The sequence below is a fragment of the Helicoverpa zea genome, chromosome 22 (assembly GCF_022581195.2).
Source record: "Helicoverpa zea isolate HzStark_Cry1AcR chromosome 22, ilHelZeax1.1, whole genome shotgun sequence".
Lineage (NCBI taxonomy): Eukaryota > Metazoa > Arthropoda > Insecta > Lepidoptera > Noctuidae > Helicoverpa > Helicoverpa zea.
Genome location: NC_061473.1, coordinates 6,911,993 through 6,928,072, shown reverse-complemented (window position 1 = coordinate 6,928,072; position 16,080 = coordinate 6,911,993). Strand labels below are relative to the sequence as shown.

Below are 16,080 nucleotides of genomic sequence, written 5' to 3'. Positions count from 1 at the left end.
AATACATGTCTTCTATTATTATTATTTAACAACACAATCAAACTCAATCAGACCATACAATTGTTACAACATTACAATTGTTTCTGTTAATCCCTTATTGTAGTGGTTAAAATATATAAATACATAATATCCATTTTCTTCCTCGAGTCGTTTGTTTTAAGCAACAAAAAATAGAACCAGCTAAAACAGTACATAGTGCATACCTTCTAACCTATGAACTTATCAAAAGTTTATTTATGTAGTCTTATTTCAATAATTCAACAATACAACCAAACTGAATTAGTATGAATCTTTCAATTCATTTCACATCTCAATACAGAGGCTCGTAAGAATTAATAACAGATAATCAAGGTAAAAATTGTACAAATCTTTAATTTATTCATTCAATTTTCTTCGTCTGGTATTGTTTTATTAATTAACAATTCATTAAAATCACTACACTTCTCAATTTAAGCTTTTCTTTTTAGTTAATACCATTTAATCAAATTATAACTCTACAAGTTGTAAAGCGTGAGTGGAAAAGCTTTCTGCTCCTTCGGAACTATATCCCTGATGAGGGATACGAAAGCAGAATTGAAGGTGGTGCCGTAGAAACAATTTTAATACAAACAAAGTGACAACAAAGTACCCCTGAGCCTAGTTTAACTCATGGTTCTTTATTTATGGTGCCTTAAAGTATTGCCTTCTTTAGCTGTGCCCTAACAGGGCCTATAATGGTACCTACTTAGTTTTAAGCCTCTTCAACATCTATTGTAACATTATGGAATGCAAATAAATATATATGAATATAAACATAACCAGATGTCATCATCTTTAAATATAAGTTCCAATCACCATATAAATTGTTCTTTATCAGTCAGTTTTTTTTCAATTAATGGTTCAAAACTAATAGATACTAAGCAATGCTCTTTCTTAGTTGTTGACTGTAAAACACTTGTGGTTGTACTTACTGACTTGTTAAAGATGTTGTTGACACCCCACTGAATTCACTCCTCTGATCCTCCACAATCTTGGTTCCTATTTTATAAGTGGTCAGAATAGACTCACAACATCAATCAAGAAAATCATCATAAACTGTACATGTAATTTTCTGTGAGAGAAGGTCTAACATACAATATGTGCTGAAATTTAGTCTCAGAATAAAATGTCTTACCTCCCAGGAAATTACAAGATTTCCTGTCATAAAGAGAGTATAGAGAGAAATGTTAACTCGTATCGTTACCATCCATAAAAGTTCAGGTTCAGTTTATTTATAATAATCTATATGTTTTACTGAGTGCCCTGGTATGCATTCAACTTTTTAATGGGCTAGGACAAATTACTTATTAATTGCCTAGTCTTTTATTCTTTAACTGTCTCACATACTTCTTTTTCAGTATGGTATAATGTATTCTGATGGTATAGCTCCTGTGTAGTATCAGACAATTTTATGTATAACTAATGTTGTTTTGTTCCAACTCAAACCTATCTCTTATTGACCCAATTGCCATATTCATTTATTAAGTTAATAATATATAGACTGCTTTCGATTCAGATTTCAAAGCTGAAATTTCTTTATTTTGTATTTATTTGATTCTAGTATACATATCTTTAAGCACTTCGGGTTATTTTTAATGGTTGAGAAAACTGGTCTCAGCATCAAGTGGTGGATTCCAAATTAAAATGAAATCTTTCAAAAAGAACATATCTGATCTGGCTACTCAGATTACTGACACTACTGAGTTATATTTTCTTCTGATTAATTGACACTACTGATTTATATTTATTTATTATGCTTCAGTCTGTAAAATCCTTTAAGTAAATAATATTTACTACAATTGCTGCATCTTTACTGTGATTAAACTATCCTTAATGTGTTACAGTCCTATAATGTACCTGTTAGCTGTAATATCATCCAACATTCAGATAGAATAAGCAGTTTAACTTTTTCTAGGTGAGGCAATTTACAGTTAATAATATGGAAAAGATCATTTAAAAAGATTACCATTTTTATAATTTTCACTTTAGATACTCTTTAAAATAATAACAAGCAATGATATTTGCTTGGAATGAAGTTTTACTTAACAATGATGTATGCTATTGGCAGTACCAAGATATTGGTAAAACATACTTACTGTCTGAAACATACTGGCTTGAAGCATTTAGTTTCATAGTTACTTTATTAATAAAAACCAGTTTAGTGTTTATAGTACTTTAAAGTATTTGATTATCCATTATTAATACCTGTTATCACCGCTTTGGATGTACATAGAATAGTCAAGAGCTGTGTCGCACGGTTTTTGTTGGTTGTCAATTAACCACTTTATTTTCTACCTCTATTTGTAAGTGATTATGATTATTTCAATTTTAATTATTGTAATATTGGCTTTATATCATGAATATCCTATTGTTATATCCTATTTACTTATTTTTATAGGTACTTCCTTTGTCTATTTCAGTAATGTATGTAAATAATGCATTAACACCAAATTGTTTGGCCATCATCCCCATGAACTATGCAATTAGCTTTACTTGCTTTATTTACTCTTTTCTCATGAATATTTTATGTATTCAATGTGTAGCAAAAATAACACCATACATAATTACTCAGGATATAAATGTTTACCTCAGAGTATCTGTCATGTTCCCAGCTGGTTTATGGATGTCTAATGAAATATATTGTTGTACATTTACTCACCTTAAAAATGTATGCATCAAATGGATCAATAGCAAACTCTGTTCACATCCATGTAAAACTGCACTTATGTGCTAAATTATATTTTGAATGGCACCCATTATGTACAACAAAATATCTATAACCTAGAGGAAACTCAGTACCGAAGCTCTGAAATGTCAGCTCAAATAGTTTTTAGTATATAGAGCTAAATGTTTCTGGTTTTATATTTGTATGCCATGACAAGTGGCAAACATGTTTTAAGCACATACCTTTAATAATTGTATTATCCTACATGCATGCACCTGCGTGTGTATGCATGTATACACATGTTTGGGCAATTAAATGATTGTTTTCTATTCCATGGATTAATTGGAATGAGAAAAAAAAATATTAATGCTTATACCTGATTGTCCAATGTCTCGGGTACCTGTTGCATCGCGGCGGAGGTGTCTAATCGCCATCAGGCGTAGTGTGTGTCAAGCAGTAATCTACACACAAGAATCTTGTCTGGTCGTCGTCATTATAGGCTCCACAAGTTGTTGACCATGTCGCTTTGTTTTCCTTGAGTAGATAAGTCCTTGATACATTATTGCGGTTGAGCAATCAGTGCTGTGGTCATCTCGTCTTCGTTTAAGTGTTTCGCATAATGTGGCGTGATCATTAATTTTATTGTATTCGGAGCATTCGCGCCCCATTGGTAATTAGGCGTTTTCTGTTCTTCCCGCTTCTGATATAAGCTAGGGTATGATCTCCTAGCCTTAATCAGAAATAAAACGTCAATTCGTATCACAATAACTTCTTGTATTCACTTTTAAAACACAATTTAATATCAATCGTAAGAAAATATAATTTATCAGTCCACGAAGGAAGCGCATGGGAAGCGCGCGCTTTTACTGTCAAAATCTCTTTTTAGTGTTGTCCTCACAGTAGAGGTAGTGTTGTCCGTATAAAACTAAAATGATTTAGTATACTTCGGTAAATATAGTATAGTTCCTTAATGTATGAAAAGAGAATATAACATACAGAACAACACAGGATAATATTAGTCTAACATTATGAAGCAATGTCTTTTTTGATGGATCGTGATAAACCACGAAATCGGCGAGATTCAGCGCAATGCACCGAACTGTGTGCCGATTTTGTAAGTAAAATTAACAGTATTTATTTTACCACTGAAGTTTGCCTTCTTTCATAAAGTAATCGGAGAGTTCATGTCTTATTTCTTTGGGTGTTGTATTATTTCTTGTTGCCATAGGGCGAAGTGGCAACCAGGAACGAGTATACTCTTCGGTCTCGTTCGGACGTAATGTATGATACAATTCAGATTTTTCTCTCAAAAAAATATGCAAATGTGCAATGGCCATCAAAACTATTTGCGCTTTGTGTGGCTGCAACAGCATTGGTTTCTTCAAAACTCTAAAAACAGATGCCATAATACCAAATGTATGTTCGACAGTCATACGAGCCCGGCTTAAACGATAGTTGTAAATTCTTTTTTTTGAGCCCCTGTGATGTGTACCAACGTATGGCGTCATTAAATTTTCTTTTAATGGAAAGGCTTTGTCACCTACAAATAAATATGGCAAATTGACTCTTCTGCCTGGCAATGGTATCGGTGAAGGTAAATTCAAAGTACCTTCTTCCATCATAGAGTTTATTTTGCAGTCTCTGAATACTCCTGCATCTGATATTCTCCCTTGACACCCCACATCAACAAATATAAATCTTTTACTGGCATCTACGACGGCCATTAATACAATACTGTACGTTCCTTTATAGTTATAGAAATCAGATCCAGAATTAATAGGCGATTCCAATACAACATGTTTCCCATCCAGTGATCCAACACAATGAGGAAAATTCAATGATTGTTCAAATTCTTCGGATATTTTCAGCCACTCGCTTTGGGTTGATGGTATCTGGAAAAAATCATACTTATTACATTTTTACAGGAAAACGAGGAATCGCAACAATTGGAATTGTCTGATCAAGGCGAGACATCTGCTAAACGAACCAAGAAGGAATCTCCACGTCTGGGTTTATTAAAACAAGCGTTGGGTGTATTAAAAAAATCATCTGAAAAAAATATGGAGGAGCGAAGTGGTGACCCTGAAGTACAACATTTTTGCAAATTTATCGCATCGAAGTTAGAAAAATACTCAAAAAATACCCAAAATTTGCTTCAGTACGAAATTTTTGATTTATTTCGTAAAGCGGACAGTGGATATTACGAATATTATAATAATAATTATGGTCGTAGTTATGGATATAACTCAAGGAACGTAACCGATAACGTAACCGATTCACACGCTACTGAAGAACAAAATCGAATAAGTGAAGTACAGACTGAAGTTTCGACACGAGTTGGTAGTTCAAATTATTCACCCCAACAACGTTCCGACGAGGATAGTGTTTCAACTATTCAAAATATCAACAGTGATACTGATACTAATAATTCGTTTGATGATTTATTCCCATTATAAGTTTCTCGTTTAAGAATTCTTAAATTACTCTAAGTGATAGAAATAAATGTTTGATTACCTTTATGTTGCTTTTCAATTCTGCTACCAGTGCTTCACACACCTCCGGAATAATGGAACTGAGTGCGTTTCGATATTTTAAATAAATATTGCAAACTAGTATACGAATCACCACTACTCAGAAAGCGCAAGGTCACTGCCAAACGATTTTGCACAGATATGGATTCTCTCATTATCGTATTCTTTTTAACGATTCTTGGCCCAACTAGGTTTAATAGACATTCAAAATCTGTACTTGACATTTTTAGCAGAGTTTTGTAGTGTCCACTTATTTCTTGTGATTTTAAGTCTAAAAGTAATGTATTTTCATTTCGTTTTTTGTACAATACTGTTTCCCACCATCTAGGATCCGCTTTAGGAAACAACATTTCGTGAATCACTGCGAACATCAAAAAATTCTCCGCTACTTCACAATCGACCACTTCCAACGGCGCCGTCATGGCTACTAAGATAGAGTTCACGACTGTTGTTCGCGAACTCGACTCGAACTATGTTTGCGTTCGTGTTCGAATATGCCGTCCATACGTACGAACCAAATGTTCGGGTCTGGTGTTTGTGTTCGCTATGTTCGTGTTCGTACGTGCGTACGCGCCTTTAGAAGAATATAAGTACAAGAATTTAACGCTCAAAGCATGGGAAGAAATATGTGGTATTTTAAATAAAGATTTTGAAAATTTGGATGAGACAAATAAAAAAGTATATGGTAAGTATTATATTAAAAGTTTATTTTCACGGATTGGCGCCCGTCGGTACATGTAGGCTGCGTCTCGAGGCGCCGCACGGTGCATCACGACGCTACGCAAAATCATTGGCTTCATCAAGTATCGTCAGCAATTGAACAAAACAAGCGGCCAGCGCTGACCACCCCGCGCGCCCGCGCTTACAGCCCCGCGCGCCCGCGTATTCCCCCGCCCCACAGTGTCCGGCGTAGAACAAGCCAGGTGGACAAAAATATTTTTTCATGGTTTTGCAACTAGACCTATTGATTAGTTAATTATGTATTACTATAACATATTTTTTAAAAACAAAATGCGTTGGATTTGTAGTTAAATATTTTATTTCATATATACACAATGATAATACACGAAAACAGAAAAAAAGAAAAAAATATCTAAATTGCTATAAATATTAACACTAATTATATATACACAACCTTAGACTTAACATATTATGTACAAAAAATATAAATATTAATTTAAAGTTTTCTATTTACATAAAAACTAAGTCTCAATATCAGAATCATCGGATTCACAATCCGATGATTCCGAGACAAGATAATCTTCCTCATTTTGTGGAGGCCTTGATGGAATTTGAGGACGAGGCTCTATGGTGGGAGCTATGATGAGCTTTAAGACCTCCGCGCACAATTTATTCGATTTTTTTTTTGGTACTTCCCGGAGGCTATTGATCAGAGGATCAGATGTTATAATCAACATGTTGAGCAAGTCTCTATTCGTGACAAGTCGAGAGCACTTTCTGGTGTTATGCTCTCTAAACCTCCGACAATCTTTATTTCTTGCTTCTTGGGCTTCTTCTGAAAGCTGCCCTATTGGAACTATTGCCGTCTTAACTACTTCTGTGCTATGAATTAACAATTTATGCACAGTAGCAGGCATGTAGTACCACGAATAGAGACTTAGATAAAGTCTTCTTGTCTCGAGACAAAGCTTGTTGAATTCAACAAGATTTATCTCGAAACCAGAACACAATGTTCTCAACAATACATCAAAGTTTTTGATGATTGTAACATCCAATCCTGTGATCCGAGCACTCAGTTCAGGGTTCCCAAAAAAACGTCGAGCTGTGTTTCCATCGTTTGTGGAACCAAATCCAGGCTTTGGCTTGTCCACAATTAATCCCATTTCATGCTTAAATCGTTGTTTGATTTCGTCTGATCGTTGTTTTACACTTGCTTTTTCCTGGGAAGACCTAGCTTGCCATTTTTTTATATCCAACTTATAACTAATGTGTAAAAAGCACTCAAACGAACGAATCCAAGCATGTAATGTTGACAAACCAAAGCCAAAATTATCCTGATTACTGTCAAAATGCCTTCCTTCATCATTCATCATTGTGGGAGTAGCCCCGCAAATATAGCATTTTTGCGATGAATGAGTCTCTGTCAAAGCATTGCACACTTTTCCATCGGTCATTGTCAACAATAACTTGTGCTTAACATAAATTTCAGAACCAGCAAGATCACAAGATGTAGGCTCTAAGTTGTTTATTTGTTCCAAAACCTTATTTGTCTCGATTTTTGTCATTTCCATAGTTTCTTTAACAAAAATGAATTTGATTGGACGACAAAACATCGTGGATGATGGACGAGGATTTTGCCAGATAGTGTTGTTACCTTCGTCAATTAACCTCAGGGGAACAAACGACTAAACAAAAAGAAACTCATCTGTGTCTTCGCTATTCTCAAATCTCTGTTTTTAAGCACTATGACCGGAACTTCCGTCACACCCCCATTTACTTATAAGAGTAAACGATGAATTGGGGCTTATATTTGGAAGCACACTTGTGACGACTTCTCTCTGAGCTTCGATTAAGCGTTCTGCTGTTTTATTCAAAATAGCTTGAAGCTCAATTTCTGCTCGAGATTGTGTCACAACAATGTGCTCCTCAGAAGGATAACACCCTTTTTTTGCCTTGACAATGCATTCATATGATGGAAACACATGATGCCCGACTTTCATAGTCCATTTCCTAGTCTGTTTGTATGAGTGAGTTGTTGATTTGGAATCAATATAATACGCTAATGCCTCGTCATTACTTAGCGGTCTATCTCTTTGCACAGCACTTGTTTGTTGAATGTTCAAGCACGCACTTGCGGAAGCTGGATTTTCACCAATGTCTTTAATAACTCTGGCAACGTTTTTTTGTCCAGTTGACCGTGCAGCTACCTCTGCGGCAGTCATTAGTTCCCCAACACTTCGCGATTGTACTAAATCTTCAACTCTACGTTTTTTGGTCTTAAAAGACGCATCTTCAAAGTCTTTTCTAGGCCGTCCGGGCCGAGAAAGTTCAGCGGTTGAGGTAGAAGGTTGCGGTAGAGTCGATCGTACACAAAATTCTATCTCCTGGCCTTCCAGCCACAACTTATTCTTATTAAGGAAACGTTCTTTTGATTTTCCTGAAGACACCCATCTCGTTGCAATTTTTGAAGAAATGCTGGCTAATTTCATCTTAATTTCCCTTTCGCATTCTTCAGTGATATCAGAAAAATTAAACTTAGTTGAAATAAACTCAAATAGACGATCACATCTTTTGTCTTTTTCGTGTTTAAGCCACTCTTCGAAAAACTCTATTTTATTAATAGAGTAAAGCTTTTCTGAAAAAAATGAAAATAAAATAGTTGTACTCAAGTGTGCTACATAAATTATATGTCATAATCATCCACAGACATGCAGCTAAAACATATAAAAAATTCAGCCCGGATACAAGAGGATACATGGCTTTTCCAAGGCAGATAAATTGAAAAACAATGAAAATACATGTTTTTTTTTTGTGTATTCACAGATTGTCTATTTTATGAATGTCTATGGCACATAAAAAGATTCCAATAAGAATTAAATGTTATACATACCTTCAGAAGTAAAATCCATCACTAAAACTTCCACAAAATTAAGAACTGTCACCATGAGATGTTATTGCAAGTGTCGCGAAAATGCAACTGACCTAATTCTTTGATTGCATTTACCTCATTCATTAGCTCACTTTGATAAACGATGACTCATCAGTATGGAATGTTGGACGTAAACAATTCTTGGAATCGGGGGTTTAGGGGTGTTGTTTACATGTAGAAAGTACCTACTGCCGGGAATTAGATAATGACTTTTGTCCACCTGGCTTGTTCTAGAGCGGACACTGTGCGCCCGTCAAAGGGTATCACCAGGCCTCGACGTATTGCGCGCGATAAATGCCTACCGCTCGCCGGACCGCTGTCGGCCCGAAGCGGCTGAGCTTCCAACAGTCGCTCGCGTCGTGCGTGCGCGTTCTAATTATTAATGTTATTAATGTGTTATTTCGTGATATGTTGCCATGCGTTGTCTGGCCAATTAAGTAGTGTTTGTTTTTATTAGGTTTTTACCTTCGATCAACAATACTACTAGATAAAGGATCAGGAACAAAAAAACGTCGCAAAAGTGGCTACGGCACAAATGTAAACAATTCGAAATTCAAATCTACATTTCCTAGAAAAAAAATTAATAATATAAACAACTTCAGTTGATTATAAACCTTAATGCTTAAAGATAAAGTTCAATTTCCTTTGTAAAAAAATAAGACCACAAAAGTATTTGTGGTCTTATTTTTCTGACCGTTTTTGAAGCGCTTATCTTGAATCTAGTAGTATTGTTGATCGAAGGTTTGTACTATCTGACAAACTGATGGACTATTTTGTTTTATGTTGGTTTATATGTAATTATTGTAAGAAAATAGTTATAAGTGTAAATATTTAGAAACATTTTATATGTATGAACTTATCTAATAGTCCTATTTACAATTAATAAATAAATTAATACTTATCTACTTTATGATTTTAACAACAGAGATTATTAGGTACTTACTTTACTTTAAATAGGCCTAATTATAGTGCGCGCGGAAGTAGTTGGCCGCGCCTTAGGTGGCGACAGGGGTGAGGGGAGGGTTGACATCTGCTCGCAACGCACAAGAGATTAGACAGTGATGACCAATCTCGAGATATCGCGTTCAATAAATGAAAATAATAAATAAAGAACAATTACACTATTAGAAGTTTTTACTATACCTATCTAATTATAGTGTAATTAATAGTAAAATAAACCAAAAACAAATAATTTCATACACTTAGTATGAATTTTTTTTGACATATTTTAATGACATAATATGAATGAAATTGTTTGCGTTCTACAGCATTCACATCGGCTTTCCTTTTTTTAAAAAAAACTTATTAACTTTAAATATTAGTGTTTTTTTAATATTATTTAGTCCATTCGTCTAGTAGTAGTAGCAGTAGAATTTTGTAGTTTGGCGTATTTTCCTTTCGCCTTTTATTTCATTAAATTTTTGACAATTGCCAACTTAAGGCTCCACTGTCACTCATAAAATATTGTTGAAAAACATCTCTTATGTTATTGGCTTGTCTTCCGCTACGAATTGATTGAGCTGTTTGTATACTCTCAAGATTGTGAGTAAAATCTTCTTCTCTTATCTGATGGCCGTCTCTTTTTCGTACAAAATTGTGAAGTATGCAACATGCCTTCACAATATCAATTGATAAAGTTATTGATACATCTAAAGCACGATTTAATATACGCCATTTGTTTGTTAAAATACCAAATGCACATTCTACGTATCTCCGTGCTCTAGATAAGCGATAATTAAATACCCTTTTTTGTACACTCAAAAACTGACCACCATAAGGCCTCATTATGTTTTGATCCAATCCAAATGCCTCATCGGCTACGAATATATATGGCACAGGTGGCAAGGTAGATCCCGGTAATACTTCTTCATTGGGTAGTTTGATAGAATTGTTAATAATCGCATTCCAAAAAGTAGTATTTTTAAAAATAGTTGAATCAGCATTACTTCCCGGGGCCCCGATGTCTACAAAAACAAAGCAGTAATCCGCATCAACTACAGCCATTAACACAAATGAAAAAAAATCCTTGTAATTGTAGTAAGTTGAAGCACTGTTATCTGGTTTAATTATTCTTATGTGTTTCCCGTCTATTGCTCCAACGCAATGAGGGAAGTTTGCGTAATTGTAAAATTTTTGGCTGACTTCTTTTAAAACATCTCGCACCCCCGGTGCGACACTGTCACTTTTGCAAAAAACACAAAAATGAGATAAATACTTTAAAATGGTCCTAAAGCACCCCTTTACTTGGTGCGATAACGTCACTTGTATAGTACGCATAGTTTCCGTCAGAGAGCGTGAGTGTCATTGTCGTTTTGGCGGGATTCACGGCGCTGCTGGGAGCGACATCGTTTCATTGGTCATTTGTGTGCGGTCTCCCGCCAGTGCAAATGTGTCTTGGAGCTACACTGTTACGAAGGTAATTGTGACAAATTATTTTTTTAATCCTGGAGCAATATTGACCTAAGATACAGTTGTGACATTATTTCCCCAATATTTAAATATTTTTGAAAGTTTAATTTTGTACTACAGTGACCTTTCTTAATAAATAACTTTGTTTCTCCAATTGTTGCCTTTTTAAGTAAATATGCCACACAATGCACACCCATCACCTGGTCTCAAACTAAGATTTGTAGTTGTACGAGAGCCATTTTGGTCCTATTGCTTGTAATAGTGTGTGTAATAATAATAATTATGTGTGTCTAACTATGTTGTAAAATTTAATGACGATGAAAAAAATTGACAATTAATAACAGTTAATATACAGTTAGTATACAGTGGTACATTTATTTATTTCGATCCTGTTTACTTATTTTCAGTTGTTTCTTGAATGTAATAAGATGCTGTCTCGGGGAAAAAAAATGGTTCTACTGACACGTGGTCTAACCTCACCCATTGAAAGAAATGAATCTTCAGTGTCACCTTCTGAAGTCAATCAAGATGGCAGAAACTCTGTTTTGCCAGCTGTAAACTCCCAGTCTATTATTGACGACAAAAAATCAACAAAAGAACAAGAATCTGGGTCTCCAACTGGTGACTACTCTGGTACCGATTCAGGTGACGATTTCAAGCCCTCATCTAGTTCGTCTTCATCCTCAAATAGTTCCTCCAGTTCAAGTAGTTCATCTAGTGATAGTAGCTCTGAGAATGAAGCTGTTGATAACCAAGAGCCAACATCATCAAAAAAAAGGGGTAGAAAACGTTCACGTAATCCTAATGGCTGGAAAAAAAATATTGCAAAAAAATTAAGGAATTCCGGTAATGAATACCGTTCAATTAAAACTGGTAAAACAGTTCAGGCTAAAAAAATTGGTCCCCCTTGTTCCGATAAGTGTCGGCTGGCTTGCTCATCTCATTTCACCCAAGAAAAAATAATCCAAATATTCAATTCTTATTGGGAGCTAGGCAGTATAGAAAGACACCGTGATTTTTTAAATTCGTGCATCAGACCACTCGAAATTGCAAGTCGGCGTATCAATACGAATCGTCGGTACCCAAGACAAGGTAAGGCTCCGTGAGTTCTTAGCCTATGGAAGCACACAAACCTTCTGGAACAACTTGACAAAATTATCAGACACACATTATCATCAATTTTAAATGTGGCCCTAGACGACCGAGCCTGGGTTCAGGCTACTCTTCCCATTCGCATGGGAGGGCTTGGCGTCCGCAAAATTTCTAGTATAAGTTTACCGGCCTTTATATCCTCCGTCCATGGTACTGAGAAATTGACCAGGAAAATTCTCCCTTCCACACTGGTCAATTACGAGGTACCATGCCTGGCTGAGGCTGTAGAGGCTTGGAAAATCACCTGCCCAAATATTGATCTACCCGTCAACTTCAGAGACAGTGGGATGAGCCACTCTGCAGAGCTATACGGAATAATCTGATTAATACGTCAATTTCTTCTGCAGAGCGAGCGCGCTTTCTGACTGTGGGCGAATGGGAGTCGGGTTTATGGCTTCTGGCACTTCCGTCGTCAAACATACAGCCTTGGCCAAAAGTATTGAGCACCCATGACATCTTTCAGTTCTATGTGGAATATCAAATAAAAATAAAACAAAACTTTTTTTTTATTTGTAATTTACTATTTATTAATTGAAAATTAATATTTTGTGGGTCCACCCTTTGCCTTAATTACAGCAGAAATTCTTTTTGGTAAACTGCTATCAAGATTTTTACAGTCTTCAGCAGTAATCGCGTTCCATTCTAGGCGCAGGAAGCGTTTCAATTCTTCTCTGTTGTTAATTGTGTGGTGCCTAACTCGACGCTTTAATAAACCCCATAAATGTTCTATGGGGTTCAGATCTGGCGACTGGGCAGGCCAGTCAAGAAGCTCTATGCTATTTTCCCGAAACCATGTCATAGTGCGGGCAGATTTGTGGCAAGGCGCGTTATCCTGCTGGAATTTATCACTATCCATGTTCGTGTCACCGAAAAGTTTCGTGAATGAAGGCAGCAACGCGGTTTCTAGCACATTTATGTACTTAGAAGAGTCCTTGCGGCCCTCACACACGAACAATTCGCCAACTCCAGAATCGGTCATGCAACCCAAGACCATTATACTGCCGCCGCCGTATTTTACGGTTGGGACCACACACTCTGGCTTAAATTCTTCGCCCACCCGGCGACGCACTAAGGTCACAACCAGGTGTACCAAAAATCTGCAATAAAGAGAAAAATATTGAGTTCCGGAAATAAAAAGAACTTCCTCTATGCGTTTAGAATTTAAACCATTTTATATTATTTTGTGAGGGCATTAAATTGACTTAGAGTGAGTTGCACCAACTTACTTTAACGATAACAAAACTCGAACCAACGGTCAAATCTCTGGTTAAGTCAATAATGGATTGCACCATTTTAACAATGGTTAAAATGACGTCATATTTAACGATAACCGTAACCAGTCAATTTTGGCCGGTTATCGTTATTGCTAAGTTAACAAATGTCAAAATCTTGTCAAAATAATAACCTAGTCCGCAGTGTTGCCACCTTGGTGGTTTTTCCACCAGAACTAGCGGTTTTTGAAAGCCTTTAGTGGTATTTTTAAAAACCATGGCGTTTTTATTCTTTTTAGTGGTTTTTAGGGGTTTTTTCAGTACGAAATCTGGCAACACATTTTTACCCACCATTATTCTCTACTTACTCTATGGCCGGGAAATCCCTAAGCACAGTCAGAATTTCATATTGTTCTATGCTTACTCTTTGACCGGGGAATCCCTTAGCGCAGTCGTTTGCTAATGTTTTCTGTGAATCTTGTCATTCTATGTCTTGAATTTAGTTCGCGCTGTCGAAAACGCGAAAAGTTTGATCAAGTCGTTTTTAAAAGGTCACAGTGTGTGAAGTCGTGACGCTCAATAATATCCAATAATGGAATTTCCATCCAAGAAAAAAAACTATGCACAAAAATATAGAAAGGAGTGGGAATCTCATGACGAATTCAAATCCTGGCTTAAACCTTTACCTGGTGATGATACGAAGGCTTTTTGCACATATTGTAAGGCAGAATTATTAGCAAAATTGGTAGACTTGAGAAGACATGCTGAAACAAAGAAGCACAAACAAAAAATGCAAGTGATATCTGGCAACCAGATTTTACAATTCAAGCCCGATAGTGAGAAGATTTCCAACCTAAAATCGCGCAAAGCTGAAGGAATGCTCGCGCTTTACATTACTGAACATAGCTCAGTTTCCTGTATTGATCATCTAACAGATTTAGTGAAATTGGCTTTCCCTGACTCAAAAGCAACGGACGACTTAAAAATGCATCGTACTAAGTGTACTGAAGTTATAAAAAATGTCTTGGCACCACATTTTACTGAAGAACTAATAAAGGATATAGGACAGCAAAAATATAGTCTTATCATTGATGAATCAACTGACATCAGCACGAGCAAGCAACTTGGTATTGTAATCAGGTATTTCAGTAGAAAACTAAAAAAAGTAGTTTCTTCGTTTCTGGCTCTAGAACAACTTGAAACCAGCGATGCAGTTGGTATTGTTAAAGCCCTTCTTTCTTGCTTACAAAAATATGGATTAAATAAAAATAAAATGATTGGATTGGGAACAGACAATGCGTCAGTCATGACTGGAATTAATAATGGAGTGTATAAAATCCTGAAAAATGATATACCTAATTTAATTCTTATCAGATGCACTTGCCACTCTTTACAACTTGCTGTATCTCACGCTTCAGAACATACGCTACCAAGAAATATTGAATTCTTGATTAGAGAAACGTACAATTGGTTTGCCCACTCAACAAAACGTAAAAATGAATATCATGAAATTTACGAAACTATTAATTGTGGTGAAGCACCTTTAAAAATTTTGCAGGTATGTGACACACGCTGGTTATCCATTGAACCAGCGGTGCAAAGAATTCTGGCACAGTGGAAAGAACTGACTTTACATTTTGGGCTTATGAGAGATCGATGTTACACTGCAGATCTATTATATTCTATATACAAGGATGAATCAAGTTATTTATATTTGCTATTTTTGAAAAGTGTACTAAACGATGTGCAGATCGCATTGAAAAGCTTTGAAAGCGAAAGTGCAAATCCTCTTAAATTATTAAATGTGCTGATTACACTATTACGTTCAGTTTGCAACAGGATTCTGTTACCGAATGCAGCTATTACAGATAAGGATTTTTTAAATATTGATATCGACCGACACCTTAACCCGGTCCCATACATGGGCTACCTCTTTGAATCGGAGCAAGGAAAAACATCGTTAACAGCTGACACTATATTAGTCATAAAACGTCGCTGTATTGAGTTTAATGTAAAGCTAGCCAAGGAAATTCAACAAAGACTGCCGACCAATTACAATGTGCTGGAATCGATGTCAAAATTAGACCCAGAGATAATACTCCGCCAAGGTAAGGATAATTCCATTTCAGAACTAGCTAAAGAACTTGGCTATACTGCTAGTGACATTGACAAGATATTGAATCAGTGGCACAATATCTGTTTTGTCCAATGGAAAAATACAAACGATGTTATAAAATTTTGGGTTGAGGCAGATGATTACCGAAACGCAGCGGGTATAAATGACTTTGCAGAACTAGTTGATCTTGCCATATCATCGTTATCTTTACCCCAATCTAATGCAGGTATCGAAAGAATTTTCAGTGTCATGAACATCGTAAAAAATAAACTACGGAACAAGATGGCTGGTCCTCTTCTAAATGCGATAATTTTTATCAGAAATAGATTAAAAGTTACTGATGCAAAATGTTACAATTACGAATTACC

The 16,080-nt window shown here is 35.8% G+C and overlaps 1 protein-coding gene and 1 pseudogene across 2 annotated transcripts; both read right to left on the bottom strand.

The window, feature by feature from the left end:
* Nucleotides 1–3,761: 3,761 nt before the first annotated feature.
* Nucleotides 3,762–5,438, bottom strand: LOC124641262 (annotated as a pseudogene).
* A 797-nt stretch (nt 5,439–6,235) lies between these two features.
* On the bottom strand, nt 6,236–8,899 carry LOC124641257. Of its 2 annotated transcripts, none has more exons than XM_047179298.1 (2): nt 8,786–8,899; nt 6,236–8,530 (listed from the first exon to the last, which is right to left on the bottom strand). In XM_047179298.1, the coding sequence occupies exon 2, from the start codon at nt 7,506–7,508 to the stop codon at nt 6,417–6,419; it is 1,092 nt and encodes a 363-aa protein (XP_047035254.1). In that variant the 5' UTR covers nt 7,509–8,530; nt 8,786–8,899; the 3' UTR covers nt 6,236–6,416. Both variants share the same exon structure in this region, with proteins under 2 accessions (XP_047035254.1, XP_047035255.1).
* Between the last annotated feature and the right edge of the window lie 7,181 nt (nt 8,900–16,080).